Source organism: Hemicordylus capensis, chromosome 6 (genome assembly GCF_027244095.1).
Source record: "Hemicordylus capensis ecotype Gifberg chromosome 6, rHemCap1.1.pri, whole genome shotgun sequence".
NCBI lineage: Eukaryota > Metazoa > Chordata > Lepidosauria > Squamata > Cordylidae > Hemicordylus > Hemicordylus capensis.
This window is the reverse complement of record NC_069662.1, coordinates 99,433,081-99,450,885: the sequence shown is the minus strand read 5'-3', so window position 1 is coordinate 99,450,885 and position 17,805 is coordinate 99,433,081. Positions and strand designations below refer to the sequence as shown.

The window sequence follows — 17,805 nt, the reverse complement described above, 5'->3', positions numbered from 1 at the left end:
TCCTGCCGGCCGCCTGTGTATTGGAAGGGAAGGGGTGGCAGGGGTCCTGTGATTAAGCAGGGGGCGGCCGCCAGCCGAGACACGGGGGTATGGAAGAGCCGGGCGGCAGGGACTGGGAGCTACCCTGCCGCCCGATTGCAATTGAACCCAGAAATTTAAGGAGAAACGCGCGCCGCCGGAGGAGGGGGAGTGAAGCGGGCGGCAGGGAGGTATGCCGCCCGCTTACTCGAATATATACGTTCAGAATTCTTGAAGGGGTGAGTAAAGCCCCCCCTATTCTTTTTAGAACCCCCCACCCGAACCAAAACCACCCCGTGTCCGGACCGGTCTGGAGGCCTTTAGAATGGCCTCCGAACCGGTCCGTGCACATGCCTACTCCTCCTCCACTCCCTGCTCAGTTTGACGCCTGCTCTGTTGGCGTCTGTTCTGGCACTCTGTTGGTGCCTGCTCTGTTTTGTAAAGGTGCAGTACAGTGTATTGTCCCTCAACTGCTTCTGATGTTCCTTCTCATGGTGATGTCAACAATGATGTACCCTTTCCCTCAGGTTTCTCAGGCCATATTTAGTTCTGGTATTTGGTGTTGCATTTAACTTCTTTTGTAAGCTTTTTTTAAAGTACAAAACATTATTTTCACATGAAATCTGAATTTCATCTCCACCTAAAATGCCATGTTTGAATCTAACATGACCAGCAATGTTATTGTGTTGAAAATTTTCTCGCAATTAGTTTTCATTACATTTACAGCTACATGTAGTTATCATAAATTTAATGCTTATTTGTTTTTATACTTTAAATAAAACCTAAAAAAAATAAAATACAGTGTACAGTAACCTTTCGTGTTTAGACTTGGATCACATTTTATTATTTATTATTCCACTTTTATACTGCCTTTCATAGGAACATAGGAAACTGCCATATACTGAGTCAGACCATTGGTCTGTCTAGCTCAGTATTGTCTTCACAGACTGGCAGTGGCTTCTCCAAGGTTGCAGGCAGGAATCTCTCTCAGCCCTATCTTGGAGAAGCCAGGGAGGGAACTTGAAACCTTCTGCTCTTCCCAGAGCGGCTTCATCCCCTGAGGGGAATATCTTGCAGCGCTCACACATCAAGTCTCCCATTCATATGCAACCAGGGCAGACCCTGCTTAGCTATGAGGACAAGTCAGGCTTGCTACCACAAGACCAGCTCTCCAGCCCATAAAAATCCCAAGGCGATTTACAAAAGTTAAAATACAGTTAAATAAATAAATGCCTTATTTATTTATTGTAATTAAATAAATTTTGTGTCCTTAAATGGCAGATACAATTGCTTTTAAAACAGAAGACAGATAAATAGAATTGTAGAGTACACTTCTTTCCTTCCATATTTTTGGCGTGTGTGTGTTGTGTTCTGTCTCATTTCAGATTTGGCTTGGCATGCAGGTCCTCCCAGAGACTGTGTATTCCTTCCATGGCACTATAGCAGCCAGCAATTATTACTTAATTTATCAATATTATAAATAATTTATTAGCAGAACTCCTACCTCATTGGAGGCTGGAGCCAATTATTGTTCATCTTTGTAAGTTCAAGTAAGTGTGTTCAAAGCTTATATTTGTGCTGGTTAACTCACGTTAATTATGCCATATTACTTAACCTATTGGAGAAGTGAGTTGTAGGAAGGCAAACTGCTTTGATGTGGCAACTTATCTCTTGCAAAGGTGATCTTGCTTCTTGGAGCCAAAGCAGCTTGGAGTTTAGTGGATAAGACACTGGTAAGGATGTCAAGGGCTCACCACCTGAACTCAAATTTTGCTGTTTAATAGGCAAAGAGGGAATAAACATAAGAATTAGGGTAATTGGGAGCACAACTGCAAAAATGGTTTCCCAGAACTAAGAGGGCAGCTGTGGAGAGAGAGAGAGAAAGAGAGAGAGGAATGGGAAAGTTCTGTTATATGAGCGTCCTTGTGCAACTTAGGATAGAACTCCATATTTGCTTAGTAACCTTAAGATTATGCTTCACAACAAGTCATAGCAAAATATTTTGTCTTTCTAGTTTGTATTTTTCTTTATTTTCTTCCAAAGTGGTCCTAGTTTTCTTAAGCAGTGTCTAAGTTTACATTACATTTATGAGCTTGTAAAGTATATTTTGGGGGAAAAATACCTTGAATTGCTTTGATATTGAATTGCTCTCTGCCTGCCACTTGTATTCTTCTGAGAGTAAGTCCTGTTCGCTGCCGCCACATGGGCTCTTGCAGCGGGTGGGGAGAGGCGGAGGCATGGGCTCTTTCAAGGACAAGATCGATCTTGCCCTTGCAAGAGCCCACATGGTGGTGGTGGGTGGCAGCGAACAGGACTCACTTTCTGAGAGTGATGATTCCCCACAGAAGAGCCTGAGCAGTGGGCAGAGAGAGGCGGAGGGTGGGTGGGAGGGAAGAGAAGCCAGCCAGACAAGCAAGGGCCAGAGGTGATGGAGAAATGCGGCGGGAGGAGAGCAGCAGCTGCAGTGAGCAGCTCTTAAAGATCACTGGGGGGGGGGCTTGGAAGGAGTGCGTGCGTGCACAGCCATGCATTTTAGAGGGAACGGTGCTTGCAAAATACATTGCAAATTTGAGTGCAAAAACTTGTGTGCAGTGAATGGCCATAGGGAACAATGAAATTTGAAACACCCCATTATTCCCCATGGGTAACTCCTAGGGACACCAAAGTGGGTTGGGTGGTAGGGCATGATATGTGCTACCTACCATCCAACCTACAAAAGAAATGAGCAAGTGAACAATTTTAACAAATGTTTAACTTCTCCCCCAAACCCCCATAGGGTCCTTTAGAGAGGAGAGCTGGTGTTGCGGTAGCAAGCGTGAATTGTCCCCTTTGCTAAGCAGGGTCCACCCTGATTTGCATTTGAATGGGGGACTACTGTAGGATATTCCCCTTTGGGGACGGGGCTGCTCTGGAAAGAGCATTTACATGCAGAAGGTTCCAAGTTCCCTCCCTGGCTTCTCCAAGCTAGGGCTGAGAGAGATTCCTGCCTGCGACCTTGGAGAAGCTGCTGCCAGTCTGTGTAGCCAATATTGAGCTAGATGGACCAATGGTCTGATTTGGTATAAGGCAGCTTCCTATTTTCACCCAACCCACTTTGGTATACCTAGGAACTACAAATGGGGAACAGTGGGGCTTTTGGAGTTCCATTGTTTCCTATGGCCGAAACACTCAAAACTTTCGAGTTTGTTTAGTCAATACAGCCAGTTCAAAAGTTGTTCCAAGAAAACATTTTGACCATTTAGTGTCTCGTTTCGAGCTTGAAACAAAATGCAAAATCTGTTTCATGCACGTCCCTATGAGGAACAAGCTTGAGGCCCTACTGTCATATAGAGTAATGATTCTGTTTAGAGCACACTTGGATATCTAACTTGTTGGCTATATTCTTTAGAATTGCTAGCTCAAAATTCATTGTGTACTGTCTTTTCTCTAGCACTTTTCTGTGTAAAGATGTTAATAAGAGCAACTGCTAACTCTTAGTATAACTCTTAAAACCCCTGCTAACTTAGTAGAGAGGCACCTTTTAACGTGGTGATTCTCTTTTATTTAACTGGGGGAGAGTAACTGGCCCTATCCACCCCCAGCACAGTACCTCCAGTGACTTTTGCTGGTGTCAATCTTAGGTTTTATTTTTAGATTGTGAGCCCTTTGGGGACAGGGATCCATCTTATTTATTTATTATATCTCTGTGTAATCTGCCCTGAGCCATTTTTGGAAGGGCAGTATAGAAATCAAATAAATCCCTACCTACCTACCAAAAATGGCCCAGGGTGGTTTACATAGAGAAATAATAAATAAGATGGAACCCTGTCCCTGAAGGGCTCACAATCTAAAAAGAAACCTAAGATTGACACCAGCAAAAGTCACTGGAGGTACTGTGCTGGGGGTGGATAGGGCCAGTTACTCTCTCCCAGTTAAATAAAAGAGAATCACCACGTTAAAAGTTGCCTCTTTACTAAGTTAGCAGGGGTTTTAAGAGTTATACTAAGAGTTTGCAGTTGCTCTTATTAACATCTTTAAACCTCCATTTGATATCCTGTGATTCTAGCCTTCTCTCGTTGCCTTGAGGAAATGGAAAGAGATCAAAGGAGGGGGGAAGAGTTAGCTCAGAAATGCTACCTGAAAAACCTGCCACTGTGAAAACAGAATGTGGAGTCAGATGGCTGAAACTTCAAGCAGTAAGCCTCCTATCTGTGTTCCAGCTGATGAGCATGGAAATGGCTTACCTAGCTTAATCACCTGGTTGATTATCTTCCCTGTTGTCTGTTCTTAATTTTGAGTGCCTTGTAATGGAGCTTCTGTCTCTCAGCATAATGAATGGTGATGTATGAAGCACTCATATAAATATATGCATATCCATACTCCAGTTTTCTTCTACTGCTCAAGGTTTTTTCTGTTCCCCTTTTGGGTATACATCAATCTGCTGCTTAACAAAACTTTGAAATTTTTGTTCCTTGCTCATAAATCAACCCCTTCAAAGACTGCTTGTTTCCACTTCTCATCTTGTATTGCTCTATTTGAAGCTGCCAAGGCTTCAGTTGTTCTGCTAACGATAAAAAGATGGGCTCTCATATGCTTTCCTCCCTGAAGGTGGAAGTGAGTTGGCATGTTGTGTTGTTGGACAGCTGCCATTAGCAAGAACTATGAAAACCATCTTATCTCCGCTCACTGAATTAGTATTTTATGCGTGTCTTTCCCTAGTAATGTATTTTGTATTAATGTATGCTTTCCTAACCAACCTTCTTGCTTTGAAGAAGGCAGTGGAAAAAGTTGGAAGAGTTAAACCTATGCTTTAAAGTTAGTTTTGTAGATATTGGTGGTCTGCCCCAAGACCACTAAGTAAGTTAATGGCTGAGATGATGTCTAAACAGGAGGCTTTCTGGCTCGCAGATCTCTCTCTCAGTCATTGCACTATACCAGCCTCTCCGTATCACATCTGTATGCTCTGTAAGGTAAAGCAAAAGTGTGCTGTTGAGTTGGTGTTGACTCCTGGTGCCCACAGAGCCCTGTGGTTGTCTTTGGTAGAGTACAGGAGGGGTTTACTATTGCCGTCTCCTACGTAGTATGAGATGATGCATTTGAGCATCTTCCTATATTGCTGTTGCGCGATTTAGGTGTTTCCCATAGTCTGGGAAACAAACCAGCGGGGATTTGAACCAGCCACCTCTGGCTCGCTAGTTAAGTCATTTCCCCACTGCACCATGCCTAGAACTCTGGAAAGAGAGTAAGATATACGGAGGCATAAAAGAATGGGATGTCATGGGTGCAAAGGGAGAAGTAGGAGGGGCAAATAGAAGAATTGAGAGAGTGCCTGGAAAGTGCAGGCATGTGGTCGCAGCTGCATTAGCTCTTTCTTTTCCCTTACTAAGTAGCTAGTTGGATGCTGCACATGTGAGAGACAGATAAACTTTATTACAGTCTTTGACCAGTACAATGTGCGAGATCCCAATGTGTCGGCTCTTAAGGAGCAGACATGATGTGGGGAAAGGCTGATGCAGTGCACTACTATAAGTGGGACAAGGGACAGCAGGAAATGTATGGTTTTAATGTTTAATTGATTGTAAGGTTTTAAATGTAACTTTTATGGGATCTTATTGTATTTTTACTTTTGTAAATTGCCTTGAGATCCTTAATGAAAGGCAGTATACAAATTGAATAAATAATATACTCATAAGAACAGAAACTATTAAAGTATATGGATCACCTACTGCAAAAATATAGTTCTGGTGAGTTTAGCATTAGTTGTTTAATGCTCAGGTCTGAGCAGTGTAGAAGCTTTGGAAACCAGGGTGAAAATTTCCAAAAGGAAGAAGTATTTTCATCTACCAGGAATTCATGCCACTAGTATAAGATCACAACACCAAGAAACAATTAAAAAGAAACAAATGCAAGAAAGCTGAGAAACCTGGCAGCCTCTAGGAGGTAAAAGCCAGAGTAAATAAAAAGGTCTTGAGTTTTTTTTTAAAGCAGCCACAGTTGTCACAGAGTGAACATTCACTGGGAGAGCATTCCAGAGTCTGGGGACAACAACAGAGAAGGCCCTGTCCCATGTGCACAATAATCTAGCCTCTCTCAATGTTGGCACATGGAGCAAAGGCCCTCTGATATTTTTGGGCGGGCAGAAATCCTTGGAAGCAAGCAGTCCTTCAGGTATCCAGGGCCCAAACTGTTAAGGGCTTTAAAGATAATAACCAGCCATATATAGTATTGTGAATCATAGTGGACCCTGATGTGAACATAAGAACAGCCCTGCTGGATCAGGCACAAGGCCCATCTAATGCAGCATCCTGTTTCACATAGTGGCCCACCAGATGCCTCTGGGGAGCCCACAGGCAAGAGGTATGTGCATGCCCTCTTTCCTGCTGCTGCTCCCCTGCAACTGGTATTGAGAGGCATCATGCCTCTGAGGCTGGAGATGGCCCACAGCCACCAGACTAGTTGCCATTGATAGACCTGTCCACCATGAATCTGTCTAAGCCCCTTTTAAAACCATCCAAGCTGGTGGCCTTCACCACATCCCATGGCAAAGAATTCCATAGATTAATTATGTGCTGTGTGAAAAAGTACTTCTTCTTGTCGGTCCTAGATTTCCCAACCTTCAGTTTCATGGGGTGACCCCTGGTTCTAGTGTTGTGAGAGAGAGAAATTTCTCTGTCCACCCTCTCCACTCCATTCATTATTTTATACACCTCGATCATGTCTTGCCTTAGTCACCTCTTTTCCAAGGTAAAGAGCCCCAGATGCTTAGCCTAGCCTCATAAGGAAGGTGCTTCAGGCCCCTGATCATCTTGGTTGTCGTTTTCTGCACCTTTCCCAGTTCTACAATATCCTTCTTAAGATACAGTGACCAAAGCTGTACACAGTACTCCAAATGTGGCCGCACCATAGATTTGTATAAGGGCATTATAATATTAGCATTTTTATTTTCAATCCCTTCCTAATGATTCCTAGCATGGAATTAGTCTTTTTCACAGCCGCTACGCACTGAGATGACATTTTCAATTAGCTGTCCACCTCTACCCCAAGATCTCTCTCTTGGTCCGTCACTGACAGCTCAGATCCCATCAGCGTATATGTGAAGTCGGTGTTTTTGCCCCAATGTGCATCACTTTACACTTGCTTACATTGAACCACATTTGCAATTTTGTCGCCCAGTCCCCCAGTTTGGAGAGATCTTTTTGGAGCTCCTCACAATCCGTTGTGGATTTCACTACCCTAAATAGCTTAGTGCCATCTGCAAATCTGGCCACTTCACTGGTCACCCCAACTTCTAGATAATTTATGAACAAGTTAAAGAGCCCTGGTCCCCAGTACTGATCCCTGGTCCCCAGTACTGATCCACTTCCTACCTACCTCCATTGTGAAAACTGTCAATTTATTCCTACTCTCTGTTCCTGTCCTTCAACTAGTTAATGATCCACACATGAACCTCTCCCCTTATTCCATGACCGCTAAGTTTACTCAAGAGCCTTTGGTGGGGATCTTTATCAAAAGCTTTTTGGAAGTCCAAGTATACTATGTCAACTGGATCACCTTTATCCACATGTTGTAAGATGCTGCTGCTTGTCTGGTGATGTTCTCTTGTATGTCTCTTTCCTTTTAGACACATAACACCAGAAAAGTTTTATGTGGAAGCTTGCGATGATGGAGCAGATGATGTACTTGCTATTGACAGAGTCTCCACAGAGGTCACGCTTACAGGTATCTCTTCACTGTCACTTAAAAATTGCCTGGTTTGGTGATAGATTTTTGTTTAAACCCTACAAAATAAAGTTGTTAGAGGCCTAAAAGCTTTCATATCTGGTTCATTTTAATAGCATCTCTCATATTTCACCATTTTCCTCTCTCACAAAATTGTATTCTGTCAGCAAATTGATAAATGATTACTTTTAAGTTTTTTATTTTTAGTGACCTGTGCATTCTGTAAAACTGAATCAGATCAAGATTACCAAAGTTATTCAGTTTGAATATGTATGTTTCTGATGCTTGCATTGTATTTAACTTATTGTGCCTAAACAATCAATCTTGTGTTTACTGTTTTTCGAAAGTTCTGTTTACTGCAAACTGTTAGAGAATGCTGTGGACTTCTTAACTGTGCAGTTCCTGGATGCATTCTGTTGTTAAGGAAAGGAAAGAATGTAGGATTGATGCATCTGTGATGAAGAAAGAAGTAATGATTACTCTGTTACGAGTTCTCTCTTCCTTGTTGCCTCTGTATTATTTGGCATTTGGCAGCAGAGTTTACAGTAGTGTAAACCCAAGAACCTGCTAGAAATGTGATGTCTGCCAAGTCTGGGGCATGTCTACATGGCAAACTTGTATTGCATGTATACCACTTTAACAGTCATAGGTTTCCCTACAGGATCTTGGAAATTGTAACTTGGTGAGGAGCTGGCAGTTCCATTACAGATTCCTAATGCCCCTCCAGAGAACTATAATTTGCTTGGCTCCCTGGGAATGTCTATTAAACCAGTTTAAATATATGCCCTTAACAGATGCAAATTTAACTTGGAATCTAATATCCATAGTATTGCTCCATGTTTTAGTGATTTAAAGATTTCTTGTAGCTGGTACCAATTCCCCACCACCATAACTTTCTTGGTTGTTGGTAGGCATGTGCCAAAACGCGATTTGGACATCCGGATCATGGGCACATGATCCCTTAAAAAATGAGGATTTACACAGCCCCATGTCCATACCTGCTCCACCTCCAATGGCCACCATTGCCTTAATCCTGATGCTCCCCCCAACTATGCCCCATGCTGGTGGGGTGTCGTCCAGCTGCCCCTGTGTGACACCAGCACACACATGCCTGCTGCGCATGTATGGCAGCCATGTGTGTGCCGGTGTTGCACAGCGGCAGCTGGGAGATGGCATGTGGGCATAGCTAGGGGGAGCACCAGGATTATGGCAATGGTGACCATTGGAGGAGCAGGTATAGACCTGCTCTCCTCAGCTTTAAAGGGGCTGTGTAAGTCCTTGTTTTTAAAGGGATGTGCCTGCAATTTAGACACCTGAATCGTGTTTCAGCACATCCCTAGTTGTGGGTAACTCTTGCTAACTGATAGTCAACAGGAGTTACTACAGGCCTTTAAACGATTAAAAACATTCCCTCTTCTCCCCATCCCACTACCAGTGTTTTCTGAAATAGGGGTTCCCAGATAATACTTACCACAACTTCCATAATCCCCAACCATAAGCCATTGCAGTTGGGGATGATGGGACTTGTAGTCAACAACCTCTGGGAATTCCTGTTACAGAGAACATGGCCCCTCACCCCCATAACCTTATGCAGGTACTAGTTTTAAGGTATGACATTGATACTGAAGAACTGTTGAAGTTTCTATTTGTTTCGAAAAGAAAGTCATTCTGATATCTAGTGGCAACTCAGTTTGCTTTGGAATAAATTCAGTTGTTTGATAAAAAATCTGAATGTTTTCAGTTAACAAAATGTTGGTGATATTTCCATATGTTAACTATTTCCCCCCAGCAGATTTTCAATTTTGATTTTAATACTATAAAATTATTTAATTAGACACATTACTGAATCTTTCTTAGGTGCATGTGATAGACATAATGTTGGTATAGTTTGACAGTTCATGCTGTTTTTCTTGACAGTTAAGAAAGATGTTCCGCCTTCAGCTGTGACTAGACAAATATATGGTATTTTGGGAACAATACGTCTAGTAGCAGGTATGAGACTATTTGAACTAATGAAAGTATATTGGTGTCAGCATATTAATTGTTCCTAAGTTGCGGGTGGAGAAAAGAAACGTGTGTGGAAAGTTTTGAAATGGCAATTTTTAAACTTTAAATTTGATTTCAACAAAAAAACCTATTACTTGAATAATAAAGGTCATGAAGAGAGTCTAAACTCCAGTAATATAGATGGTAAGATTTAGCTGTTAAAAATATATATATTTATACCCCGCCCCTCCAGTACACTATTGTTTGGGGCCGCTCATAAAATCAACAAAATAAATGCAATGTAAAGTAAAACATTAATAAGGTTAAACAAGTTAAAAGACCAGACTGAAACCACATTTTAAAAAGTTTCAAATTAAAAGTTAATAGAAAGCTAAAAACTGAGAACTAAAAAACCTACCCAATACAAGCAGGAGATAAAACATTAAAAAGTCTCTTTAAAAAGATCTCTTTTAAAAACACTGAGGAAGGAAGTATGGTGAAGCTCTTCTGAGAGGGTGTTCCAAAGTTGAGGGGCCATAACTAAAAAGGCCCTATCTCTATTCCCTACCAACTGGATCTCTGTTAGTGGCAAACTGCCCAGTCCACAATCTGGTTCCTTGGAACCGGCAGTGATTCTGTTAGTGCTTTCAACCCAGTTTGAGTGCTTTACTCATAAAGGGGAATCGGTAAGGATTCCCCTTTACAAGCATGAGGGGGGTGAGGGTTCGCTAATTAAAAAGGGATTGAGACCTGAGGGGGGTGGGCGAGAGGGCACCTTACCTGCTGTGGCCGCTCTTACCACTTGCCCTTACCTTGCGGCCCCCCTCCCTCCGCGGCCCCAGTCTCCATGCATGCGCAGAGGCTGGAACTGACTGCCAGCCAGCCCATGGTGAATGAAGGGGTAGGAGTGCCTGTGGGTTGCTGGGGAGCTACCACAGCCACAGCGGGTAAGATGCCCTCTCGCTTCCCCCTCTCAGGCCACAGTTCCTTTTTAGTTAGGGAATTCCCGATGCCCCGCTTGCTTATAAAGGGACTCCTTACCAGATTCCCATACAGCCCCATGTAAAGTATTGCAGTAGTCCAATCTGGATGTTACCAAAGCATGAGTGACTGAGGTCAGCTCCAGCTCCTCCAAGTAGGGTTGCAGCTGGTAGAAAGCACCTCTACCTGTGCCTCCAAGTACAGTGTTGGGTCCAGAAGCATCCCCAAGCTGTGGACTTTGTCTTTCAGAGGTGGTATGACCCCATCCAAGACCAGATTTACCTCGCTACTCAGATGACCAGTTTTACCAACCCAGAGCACTCCCATTTTATCTGGATTAAGTTTCAGCTTGTTTGCCCCGCATTCAGTCCAGAACAACCTCCAAACCCCGTTTCAGAGTATCTGCTGCCTCCCTGGTGCCTGCTGACTTAAAAGATAGTTAGCGCTGGGTGTCATCAGCATATTGATGGCACCACAGCCCACACTCTTTTAGGCAAGCAAGAATTGATCTTTTGGAGCAGTAGCAAGATTGAGGAAATGTAAGAACTGATCCTGTGACACACTACAGGAAGCTTTTGATTTTATTGTACACCTAAAAAGGAACTTTCAATCACCTTTTGACCCTTCAGCTACAACCTTGGGATTCTTTAATTGCTATTGTGTGTTTCTTTATTGTTAATACATCCATACAATTGTCCATTTTGTGAATTACCACAGATGTGTAAGGAATTTGTTTGTTTGCAATTTTTTGATACAATGGTTTTTTGGTAATACGATATTGATTTGTGGAGTGTAATTTTTCAACAGATTACTATGCATGGTTTATATACATAATTTTATGTATATAGTTTCTTTTATCAGCATATTGATGGCACCACAACCCACACTCACATATGACCTCTCCCAGAGGTTTCATGTAGATATTAAACACCATAGGGGACATAATATATCCCTGTGGCACCCCAAAGGTCAAGGGGTGGAGCAGGCATCCCCCAGCATCTGGGTAGGACCCTCCAGGGAGTTTTGGAGCCTTCGTATAACCGTGCCCCCAAGTCCCAACCCAGAGAGACTACCCAGAAGGATACCATCCATGGTCAATGTTATTGAAAGCTGCTGAGAAGTCCAGGAGAACCAACAAATTCACACTCCAGGGCTACCTGGAGCTGAGATGTATTAAACTGAATGTTTTGACAATGATGAATCATAGTACACTCTGTTCAAAGGTCCTGTGATAAGAGCGAGATTATATATTCAGAATGATAATGTATAGTTCTGCTGGGACTGCATCACTTCAGGCTGCAAGCTGGGTATTTGCATGTTCAAATGCTCCACTTTATGCATGTGTAAACATTTTCTATATAAGTAACACATCAAGATGAAGGGACCACAATCTTTTTCCCTGATTCAATAACTTTTGAAATAGGAAGCTTCTTGCATGGGGGAGCATTGAAGCACAAGTCCCCATCTGCAGTCTTATGGAATAGTAGTCTCCAATTATAATATGTATCTGGAATATTTTAAAGATAAAGTGAACATGAATCTCATGAACCTGGAACAGGAAGCAATAGAACAGAAGTCCTCTCAACCAATACACCCATGGGATACAAAATTATCCACATTTTGTAAGTCCATTAAACCCAACCACCTCTCAAGTTTTAGGATGGGGCCACTACGTTTATTAGAAACAAGACATGAAGATTGAAGTCATGTAGTGTAGTGTGTGTTATAACTAACTTTTTCTTTTACCCAAAAGGTTATGTAGCTGACTTGTATCTTGCTGTTTTACAGGCACATACCTTATTGTAATAACAAAAAAGAGAAAAATAGGTGACTTTTTCAATCATGCTGTCTGGAAAGCAACAGACTTTGACATCCTCTCTTACAAAAAGACAATGCTACATTTAACTGATATTCAGGTAGGAGTTGACTTGGTAACAGCAAAATGTCTTTTGACTGCCTCAAAAATTGACTTCTGACAAGATAAGATAAAATGATAGTATATCTTCTTATCCATGCTCTTGAAGCTTCTTTCAGAGCATGATGAATGTTTCACAAATAGGTTTGCTTCCTTTTCACATGGGCCTTTGCCCTACTCACCCTTGGATCATTGAAAAGTTAGCCCTGAAGGTCAGGGGGCCCGCCAAAACAAAATTTAGTGTAACATGAGGGGATGTAGCTGGAAACATTAGTGCACATCAGTGTTGCCTCTAAGGCGTGGAAATGGGCTCTTTTCTGTAAGAGCAGAATGCAATTCTGTCTGTTCTCTAGGAAGGGAAAAATATGTTTATTGGGTATGATGGGCATCTTGTCTCCACTTGTGGAAGATAGTGGAACTGGTGAAAGTATGGTAAATAACTGTTTTTTGTTTTTTTGTAACAGTTACAGGACAATAAAGTGTTTTTAGCAATGCTTAGCCATGTGTTGAACATGGATGGATTTTATTTCTCTACAACATATGACTTAACGCACACTCTACAACGGTTGGCTAATACAAGTCCGGAGTTTCAAGAAATGAGCTTGCTGGAGAGGGTAAGAATGTCTGTGACAGCTTCTTGTCAACTTTAGTAAAGAAATGTATAGTTACAGTAGATAGATGATTGTGTGCTATCTTGGTATTTCAATTGCAAAAATTAAAAGGTATGTATACAGTGGGCAACATCTAGACTAGTCATGACTAAGAAGCACTAAAATTGATGAGAGAAATGAGTCATAATTTAAGTCCCATTAATTTCAGTGGGAATTAGTCTGGATGTTGCCCATAACAACTAAGATGGAATCTTGCAACAAAAATCCTTCAGCCCTTCTAAACTGATCATTCAGGAGTTAGTTTTGCAAGCCAGTGACCTGATGTCGAATTTGCTTGCATTTCCTGGAAAGGAGACTTGTGTTTCTCTTGGAATCCTGAGAGAGCAGGGAAACTGGCTTACTGCAACATATTAATGTTTCCTTAAAACTAACAAGACAATTTGCTTGAGATGTATCTTGTGACTTAACTTTACAGGCAGATCCACGGTTTGTATGGAATGGACATCTTCTTAGAGAATTTGCTGCTCAGCCTGAGGTAATGTACATGCATCTTGTTTGACATAATATCCAAAATAACTCATAGTAAAAACTCCTGGTCTTTATGGCTTTGTGTGCTTCCAGTTTAGGCAACTGGAACAGCTGATACGAGATGGAGTCTTCTTTGTTGTAGCAAACTATCTTGTTAGAAAAATTGATAAGTTTCATATAAATTGAAGCAGAAACTCTAGTGATGTAGATTCTTGCAAATGCCCACTTAATATAAAGCAATTCCATGGAAAAGTGGATGCAAAAAAAGAATATTGGAAGTTTTATGTAATTTACCATACACATAAAAGTAGGCCTATCAACATTTAAAAATGGATAGTTGTCTGGATCATATGAATAGGTTATGTGGCATGCAGCCACTTCTAATATCATGCATGTGGTGCTTGTAAATCTAGTGAAAAATCATAAAGTTCAAAAGGCACATATCCAGATTCAGACACAGATGAATTTAGTGTTTTAATCTACAGTGAATGAATTGGTCCTCCCCCCGCCAATAAAATTAACAACAATTTTCAGACAGCAGCTAATCAAAACGTGAGTCGGAACCTGTTATACCAGTAACAAGAATAATTATTTATAGTTCCGTTTGGTTGAAATCAACTGTAACATGATAGTTTAGGAGAATCATCAAGTATATTTTATATAATTGAACTTTTTGTATTAGTAATATTCCAACAATGTGGTGATTTTTCTGTAAGAACTTCAAGTGACTGACTGACGTAACACTTAACGATAACTGACATGACACATGTTACGTCAGTTACATATATTATGCCATTTTCCTTTCTTAGCTCTTGTTAATTTTTGATATCATTGCCAAGACAGCTGAGGGAAGAATGAAAAAATATATGGAAAGCATGTCTAACCAGAAGAAGCAGGAGGAAAGGGATAAAAATGACCAGCAAAAAACTTGCAGAGCAAGGTGGAATTGGAAAAGAAAGCAAGAAGCAGAGCAGATAAAAACGAATGAGAAGATACAAAATGAGAAAGTGGAATCTGTTAACAGCATCAAGAGCTGCAAAATATAGCTCTGGTTTTTCACTAGCAAAAGGCTTTTCATCTGTCCAGTTCTTGGGTAAAATAAACTATTATGCCAACAAAGCAATCCCAGATGATCCACAGAAAAAATTGCTGTAATTAAGAGGTTGGCAGTCAAATTTTACCCAGAAACATCAATCTCATCAACTCAGAAAAAGCCTGGAAACACTGACACAGATCAGTCCTGTTGCATCTTTTTGTGGTGATCATGTCTGCTACACCAGGTTATAAGGACCACATGAATGCAACACCGCCAGCTGGAAGCAGAGAATGTAAAAGTACATTGTTGAGTTCTGTTGTCAGATAGAGAGATAATTTTTCCCTGGTATTGTTGAAGACAAATTAATGTGGTGCACCAGTGTCATGATGGACGTTAGCTAAGTGCTGTATCTCGCACAAAGAAGCTTCAATGAAGCAGAGTGTAGCTATAGAGCCAGTAAATGCAAGAGCCATCATGAAATTTACCAATGTAATTGAGCCACCAGAAGGACAACAGGATGAGAGCGCTTAGATTGGACTATCACATGAAGAGTAAAGGTCTAAACAGCTTAGATCATGTTTGGATAAGCAGTATACTAATTACACGTGTAACTTTTTTATTTTTTAAAATTTATTGTTAAATTTATATACTGCCTTTCATTAAAAACAATCCCAAGGCGGTTTACAAAAGTTAAAAAACATAATAAAAACAGCTAAAAGTATTAAGCTAAAAATATAATAAATCTGATTTAAAATATATAAAATACAAAACATAAACACTGTAAACAGATAAAAACACACAGAACCAGCAATAAAACAATCATGTAAAGGCCTGGATAAAAAGCCAAGATTTAACAAGCTTCCTAAAAACTGATGGAGTCCGAGGAGCGAATGACCACTGGGAGAGCATTCCAAAGTCTGGGGGCAAGAACAGAGAAGGCCCTGTCCCTAGTGCACGATAGCCAAGCCTCCCTCATTGTCGGCACCCATAGCAGAGCCCCCTCAGATGATCTCGTCAAGCGAGCAGCAACCCTTGAGAGTAGGGTTGAAACTTCCTTGGTTGCTCCCCCTGTCTAGTTCACGGCGAAGGTCATCCACTAGAGCAACCAACAGGCTGTAGATGATTCCTCCCCTATTACCTGGGGGGATGTGTGGAGCAATGTTTTTGCCACACGAAACAGCTCCGTTCGTCTACACTGAGCAGATGCAATGGAGGCGGAGAAAAAACATTTCTTCACCGCCCCCACCGCCATGGAGTAGTCCGTAAAATGGGCTCTAGCCCATGTTCGGTCAGATTCGGCACGACTCTTCCTCCAGCATCGTTCCAGCCGTCGTCCGAGTTGTTTCATCACTCTAAGCTCCGAGGAAAACCAAGGAGCCGAACAGGCTCCACCAAGCCGGAGAGAGCATTTAGGAGCAACCATGTCAACAGCCCTGGCCATCTCTCCATTCCAGAGATCAACCAGGGCCTCGACAGAGTCACCAGCTCTGGACACTGGAAACTCCTCGAGGGCCATCTGGAATCCAAGCGGATCCATAAGCCTCCGGGGACGGACCATCCTAATTGGTCTACCACCCCTGCAGAGGGCAGATGGAGCAGTCAAACTAAACCCCACCAGATGATGATCTGTCCATGACACGGGAGTTATCTCAAACTCCCTCATCTCCAGGTCATTTATTCTCTGGTCAGCAAAAATAAGATCCAGAGTATGTCCTGCCATGTGGGTAGGGCCCGATATCAACTGAGACAGGCCCATGGTTGCCATGGAGGCCATGAAATCCTGAGCCACACCCACTAAGGGGGCCTCAGCATGGGCATTGAAATCCCCTAGAACATTAAGTTTGGGGGAACCCAAGGCCTCCTCCAAGACCACCTCCATCAGCTCAGGTAGGGAAACTGAAGTGCAGCGGGGTGGTCGGTACACCAGCAGAATCCCCAGCCTATCTCAGAGGCCCACCCTCAAAGACGAAATTCTGAGATTGCCTGACCGAGCATCTGGAAATGGGGAGGATCTCTCGAAAGAGGGCTGCAACGCCCCCTCCCCGACCCTCGAGACGGGGCTGTTACATGATCTGGAAACCTGGGGGACAGAGCTGAGAGAGACCAACCCTGCCCAGCTCATCCAACCAGGTCTCTGTAACACATACTAGGTCAGCATGCTCATCCACAATCAGATCCTGGATGATAGATGTTTTTGCATTAACTGACCTGGCATTCAGCAGCAGCACCCTAAACCACGAGGGAGTGTTCTCGGAGCTCCCAGGAGCCTGGACCGTTTTTCCCTGTAACGGCCAGACCGTTACAGGGGCTATACCACCGCCATATCTCCCTCTGCCCGCTACCAGTGATATTGTTGCCCTTTGCTGCCCTATTGCTCCAGTGATATTGCTGCCCTAAACTTTGTTACTTCACCAACAGCATTATAAATATACTATATTCAGAAGAAACCTGTAATGTTTCATTTTTCTCCCATTATTTCATGTTATGTCATGTTATGTCCGTTACACAGAAGGGACATTAACTTTAAAAAATCAAGTTCATAGACTCATTTATTTTGCATTTTATTGCATTATTTAAATTGTGTTAAATACTGATTTGGAGGAAATGTCAATTTTCTTTTAGTTGTAACATGAAAACGTATTTTTCTCTCTGCTCAGGAAGATGGAATTGCCTTGTTCTAGTGGTAGAGCATGAGAAGAATAAGCCATGAATAGTGCAGTGTGCTGCACTTATATTTGATGATGTTTGCTACTGAGGACTAGAAATCTTGCAGGGTGGAGAGACAGGAGCAAATCTTAGCCTCCCTGGCACTCTGTGCATGAATCCATATATTTAATCCCCGTAGACGTGCCTCTGTGGGGATGCGTCCCGGCAACCCAGCGGATTGGCTGGGCGGCAGGAGCTGTTGGGATTGGCTGAGTGAGTGGCAGGAGGTCGTTGAGTTGAGCTGCAGCTGTGGGGGGGAATGGTGGCGGCTGCGGTGAGGAGGTGGTGGCGGCCGCCGTGGGCTGCTGTGAGGAGGTGGGAGGCAG

At 42.5% G+C, this 17,805-nt stretch overlaps 1 protein-coding gene across 1 annotated transcript in view; it reads left to right on the top strand.

Moving 5' to 3' along the window:
- SACM1L (SAC1 like phosphatidylinositide phosphatase) overlaps positions 1 to 17,805 on the top strand; it is a 58,724-nt gene that overhangs the window by 16,305 nt on the left and 24,614 nt on the right. Inside the window, exons 2-6 of the mRNA XM_053262014.1 lie at positions 7,619 to 7,716; positions 9,634 to 9,708; positions 12,472 to 12,599; positions 13,063 to 13,212; positions 13,685 to 13,744. Of these exons, the coding sequence (XP_053117989.1) occupies positions 7,619 to 7,716; positions 9,634 to 9,708; positions 12,472 to 12,599; positions 13,063 to 13,212; positions 13,685 to 13,744 (511 nt within the window). The remainder of the gene's footprint in view (positions 1 to 7,618; positions 7,717 to 9,633; positions 9,709 to 12,471; positions 12,600 to 13,062; positions 13,213 to 13,684; positions 13,745 to 17,805) is intronic.